The sequence below is a fragment of the Phoca vitulina genome, unplaced genomic scaffold, assembly GCF_004348235.1.
Source record: "Phoca vitulina isolate PV1807 unplaced genomic scaffold, GSC_HSeal_1.0 scaffold35, whole genome shotgun sequence".
Taxonomy (NCBI): Eukaryota; Metazoa; Chordata; class Mammalia; order Carnivora; family Phocidae; genus Phoca; species Phoca vitulina.
In genome coordinates, this window is record NW_022589738.1 from 4,000,493 (window position 1) to 4,006,270 (window position 5,778).

At 49.6% G+C, this 5,778-nt stretch overlaps 1 protein-coding gene across 1 annotated transcript; it reads right to left on the reverse strand.

Annotated features, from left to right (window-relative positions):
- Positions 1 to 535: 535 nt before the first annotated feature.
- Positions 536 to 5,123, reverse strand: NR0B1 (nuclear receptor subfamily 0 group B member 1). The gene is made up of 3 exons (XM_032426479.1): positions 4,313 to 5,123; positions 4,064 to 4,231; positions 536 to 827 (listed from the first exon to the last, which is right to left on the reverse strand). The coding sequence occupies exons 1-3, from the start codon at positions 5,121 to 5,123 to the stop codon at positions 583 to 585; spliced, it is 1,224 nt and encodes a 407-aa protein (XP_032282370.1). The 3' UTR covers positions 536 to 582.
- Positions 5,124 to 5,778: the final 655 nt, after the last annotated feature.

The window sequence follows — 5,778 nt, forward strand, 5'->3', positions numbered from 1 at the left end:
CAGGTGTTTCTGTGATCAAAGATTGCCACTTAACTCCAGTTGCTCCAAGGACCATCTTCCATACGGGAAGTGGAAGTGAAGATAGAGCCGAGTCAACCCTCGCCAATCCTGGCATGCAATAATATTAAATGTCCTGATGCCACTTACAAAGATAACTTAATGTCTGTTTATGTTCACTAGGTTTTTTATATTTTTTGAAGCCTTGCTTAAGCTCTGAAATTTTTTACAATCTAGTTAATAGTCAATATCATAACATTTATTATAATTTAATATTACAAACGTGATTTTAGCAGGTTCAGTGGAGAGTCACTAAAGGTCTGATAATAGCTTATTAGAGCAGTCATCTGCTCTTTCCTTGGAGATGTACAGAGATGTGTTACCTGCTGGCACATGTTTCTCCACCATGAAACTGTACAGATCAGAGGATTTGCTAATTGTCTACCACTAAAGTTCTTCTTTAATTGAACACAAAAGTATGCATATAAAAATAAGAAAGTTTATTTGTCATTTTTTTAAAACACTCTTCTGCCTGTGACTGCTTTTTCTTACATGGTCAACTGCACCTGTGTGGCCCCCACGCCTTCATAACCTCGCACAGAGCATCTCCAGGATCATATCATCCATGCTGACGGAACCAATGACGGGCCTGAAGAACAGTTCCACGATGACACTGGCATTGATGAATCTCAGCAGGAAGAGGGCACTGTTCAGTTCGGCGAACCTGGCCTCCGGCTTCCTGTGTGTCATCCTGATGTGGTCCGTGAGGATCTGCTGAGTTCCCCACTGAAGTCCCTGAATGTACTTCACGCAGTGAAGACCTGGCAGGCCTGGAGGAGAAAAAGGGAGAAGAGTCTCTTTATTGTGAACAGCTCACTCGGCATCCTTAGCTCATTTAGATATGTCCATTTCTGCCCCTTCCCACATTAAACAAGAGTTCAAGCTCCCTGCTTAAAAGGGCTTTCTGGAACAAGGACAAAATGCCAAACCCATTCTAAGTTTTCAGAAGCAATGCTTCTGAGAATGAAATATCATCTAGTCATTTTATAGTCACTGTGTTTGTATCCTCACATGTAAAAACTGCTGGCCCTGAGCCAGCACATGCACATTTATTCACTGTGACAGTAGAGTATCATTTAATGAAGTACGGCTCCAGTTCACTGTAGAAATAGGAAGACATTCATTAAGATTATTTCAAGAAGTGAGCACTTGACCTTTTACCTATGGGAAACAGGCCATTGTAGAATGACTACAGGTTTTGCCAGATGACAAATATTTCACCGTCCTCCCTTGAATTTCCCACCAATACCATGATTGCCCAGCTGATGGGGGCAAACTTCACAGCCGCAGTGACTCATGAGTCTCATTATAACTGTCTGCCGACAGGCTGATTGTAGTTTTGAGTTCCAGAGTAATTTAAGAGATAACACTGGCCATTTAGCTCATTGTACCATGGTTTCTGTATTGGGGAAGAATTTTTTTAGAAACTGATTTTAATAAATATTGCAAAAGCATCTTTTAAAAAATACTAAAGAGGTCTTTAAAAGCACTGTCTTACAGGTGTTAAAAAGTAAACCTGTAAACATCATCAATTTCAACATGGTTCAAAAGTAACTTTTCAAACAAGGAATGCCTGACCTTCTTGCAGTATTATGTGATAACCCTACTAAAAGTGAATGAACTACAATGTAGGAAACATAATGTGCCTGTAAGTTTTATAAAGAAGGTGTTAAGGGGAGGCTGCTTTTAAAAGTTCTTTGATCCTGCAGGACAGTAATACTACTGTAAAGTTCTTTAACTTGTATTTAAACAATTACCAATTTTACAGTGCTGTTTAAGGGATGTCAGTGATGATGGCAATCGTTTTCCTTCCCTTTCCTACAGAATCCAGCAGTAAAGTATTTTAAAAGCACCATGGTGACCAACAAAGTAGCAGGACCAGCCTACGTTCTTTAAAAAATAGTAATGGGAACAGGCGAGTCATTCCTATCATAGGCAAATAGGTCTAATAAAAGGAGAAGGAAATTAGGCCACATCTGTGCTCCATATTCCATTTCTGATTACCCCGCTCCACACATTAACAATCCCCTACTACCTACACTCATTATCCAGACTTGAGACCCCATTTTATCGTTTGAATTCCATTGATGAGGGGAAGAGGAGGCTTGCATCAATCTCCACCAGGAATTTGAAGTTCCTCTAGTCTGGATTCATGGCTCCTTAAAATGTCATCTTGTGAACTCCCTGTCCCTTTCCTCTGCTTTCAAAACACACCCTCCTTTACCATTGCCCCCCTCCAATCCCCTGGTAAAAGGCAGGCCCATAAAGTAAATTCGGGAAAAAGAAAATGTGGAGAGATGACTCCACAATAATAAAAAAAAAATGTTTACACATAAAGATCAGAAGATACACAACAAAAGGATCAACATCAAAGAAAGGCCACACACTTAGCAGGTGCATTTGTGTTTAAAATACACTCAGTTTAGTTGATTAAATTCACAGTGAGAGGATTCAGAGAAGCAGAGAGAGAGAATAAGGGAGATGCATGTGTGTGACCAAAGTATGCTAAGCAGGGTGGAGGGAAAGAAGCAAACTAGTGGAATGTAAAGTTCTGGAAGCTGAGCCCCAGCCTTTGTTTTGTATTCCAACAGAACAAGGCCCAAGGGAGATGTTTAAGAACACTGGCTGAAAGAGCAAGACATGTATTCCAAATGATCTTAAGAACCACCTTGGACACTCACTACAAATGCAGATTTACAGACCCTGGACCACAGCTACCGTATCAGGACCTCCAGGGAGGAGCCTGGTAAGACTTTGAACAAGTGCCCCCCTCCCCCTATGGACAGGCAAGTTTGGAAAACAAGGATATAAGCAAAAGTTGACCTACAGTGATCGCTGGGATGAGCTGAAGGCTCTAGGTCTTGAAATGTGAGTTCTGAGTGAAATATCATCCTATTAAATATTGCTCTCTACCCTTTCAAAAAATGCTAGGCAGCAGGCAGGGACATAACCAGAGACTTCTGGTGTTACGGAAAAGAAGGTGTAGAGGGAGCATTATACAAACTATCCCAACTCAAGCTGCCTGGAAACTTTGTGCCCGCTTGTGACCCTTTTGGAAGGATTCTGGTCAAAGACAACTCTAGTAATGGGACATACTCGAGAAAAAGTGCTGGGTGGTCCACGGAGATGTTCTCTCATGATCTGGCTGGACCTAACAGCCAGCTTGGAAGTGTGTTGCCGTGGACATCCCCTGGGGGCCAGGAGAGCCATGCTCCATGACTCACTGGCCATTACTATGGAGTAAAGTCATTTGGGACTAGGCTCCCTAATCTGGAAATGGGGTGGAGTAAGGGTGAAGGGCAGAGGGGCTTGATTAGGAGGTCCCTAGGGTCTCTGCAAGCTCGAACAGACAGTGCTCCCGCTCGCAGTCCCTAGTGTTTTTTCCCTGCCCCCTTGGTACCCTGATACAGACACTCGGAGGATGACATAGTCCAGCTGCTTAGGACCATAAACATGATCATTCAGAGGGAGACCCACGAAAGGCTAAGTCCAGTGTCCTGCATGACAGTGTCCCCCCTGGGGGGGGGGGGATGATCTAGGACTCCTTAACAAATGTTTCCTTTCTTACCAGCCTGAATAGATTTCCTCCAACAAAAAGGTTCTAGTAAATTTCAGAACTGCATCTCAGAAAGACATGTTGCAGAATTTGCAGTGAACACAAACTTTTTTTATAGCTATACTACTGGATTCAAAAGACTAGAGGAGAAGGACCAGCCCCGTGCCTCGATGGCACAAACTTTTCCTTAGTAGCAGAAAGAGGTAGAGAGAGAAGCAGTAAACCTCAACAAACAATCCCCCTGCGCTCTGCTGAGTGTCTGGCAGCAGCCCACCCACGAGGAGGGCTTTCTGGAGTTCCCCCAACTCTGCGGAGTTACCGTGATTCTTCGCCGGTGCCCCGACACTCCCCCGACCACCGAGAACTCTTCAGTGCCTGCGCCTTCAGGTAGGCACTGCCCAGGATTTTTTCTGAACAGAGAAAAGCCTGCGCCCGAGGCCGCGCCCTTACCTGGGTTAAAGAGCACGGTCCCCTTGAGGTAGGCGTACTCCTTGGTACTGATGTTCAGGCTCCAGCACTTGGCAAGGAAGCACTGGATGGCTTGGACTTCAGCGGCCGAAGGCAAACGCCCGGCCTCGGGCGGCGATACCAACGGCGGCGGCAGCGGCGGCAGCGGCGGCAGCGGCGGCAGCGGCGGCAGCGGCGGCAGCGGCGGCAGCGGCGGCAGCGGCGGCAGCGGCGGCAGCGGCGGCAGCGGCGACGGCTCGTCGCCCGCGGTCTCCCGCCGCCTGGTGGTGAGGATCTTCTGCAGCAGGCTGGGCTCCGAGGTGTCTACCGTCTCAAAGTTCAAGCGGTCCTGGGCCAGCTCGAGCATGAGCAGCGGCGCCCAGCAGTTGCGCACCAGCACCAGCTGCTGGTCCAGAGGGAGCACCTGGAAGCAGGGTAAGTACTTGACAAAGCGCAGCGTCTTCAGCAGGCCGGCCGAGGCTGCCTCGCAGACCACCTGTGGACTCTTGAGGGCCACCCGCCGCTGCGCGCCACACGGGGGGCCCCACCAAGGGGCCGCGGGCTGCGCATCGGGAGCCCCGTGCGTCTGCTTTGCGCTCGTGGGCAAGTGGTGGAGGAGGCTGCCCGGGCTCGGGTGGTCTTGCCCGCAAAAGCCGCAGCGGTACAGGAGGGCCACTGCCGGCCCGCCCGGCACCTGCCGTCTGCCCCCCAGGCCCTGCGCGCCGTAGGAGCGGTCCCACCACGCGCCCCCCGGCCGCGCCTCGGGCGCTTGCGGCGCCACGTGCGTCTGCTTCGCGCTCGTGAGCAAGCTGTAAAGGATGCTGCCTTGGCGAGGGTGGTCTTCACCGCAAAAGCAGCAGCGGTACAGAAGCGCCATGGTCCGCCCGGCAGACAGTTCCTCTCTGCCCACCGGGGGCTCCGAGCCGCACGAGCAGCCCCAGCACGCGCCCCCCAGCCGCGCCTCGGGCGCCTCCGGGGCCTCCGGGGCCGCGTGCGTCTGCTTCGCGCTCATGAGCATGTTGTAGAGGATGCTGCCCTGCCACTGGTGGTCCTCGCCCGCCATGGCCCGCGGTGCCCGGAACCCAGCTCTGTCCGGTGGCGGCCGCCTGGGATCTATTTATACCAAGCACGCACGCACGCGCGTCGGCCGTCTCCGCCAGGGCAAGGGCGCGGAGGGGGGCGCGGCGCTGTGCTTCGGTGTGTTCGCCCTTGACCTCAGCGGTTCAGAAGGGGCAGATCCGCCTTAACGGCTGAGAACGAAGGAGGGACGGAGGCACGGGAGCTCCTGAACACTTCCTTCTTTCTTCTCATTACACCCTTCCCTGCCTCTGGAAGACAGAGCAGAGAGCAGGGAGCAGGTATTTGGGGGCAGTGTTCCAACTCTTTCCATTGAAACCTGGCATCTAATTTGCTCCCTTTATTGGAAAGGCAGGGGTGCCTAATAAAAGGAGGGAAATCTATTTGTGCCATCTTTGAATACTTTCATTAAGTGATCAAACTTTGTATGACTTATATTTTGCATATGGATAGGGAAGTCTCATTTTCGGGGAACTTGAAAAGTACAGACCATGGACTAGCGGTATCAGCATTACATGGTAACTTGCTAGAAATGCCTAATCTCTGTTCCCAGCCAGACCTTCTCACTCTGAATCTGCATTTTAATATGGTCCCCAGGGAATTTGCATGCACTTTGAATTTTGAAAAGGAATGGTTTTAGG

Coding starts and splice junctions, on each gene's coding strand:
- NR0B1 (XM_032426479.1), bottom strand. CDS start 5,123: ATGGCGGGCGAGGACCACCAGTGGCAGGGCAGCATCCTCTACAACATG. Junction 4,232..4,312: donor GACCGCGGGCGACGAGCCGT/CGCCGCTGCCGC, acceptor TGCCGCCGCTGC/CGCCGCTGCCGCCGCTGCCG. Junction 828..4,063: donor GACCGTGCTCTTTAACCCAG/GTAAGGGCGCGG, acceptor TTTCTCCTCCAG/GCCTGCCAGGTCTTCACTGC.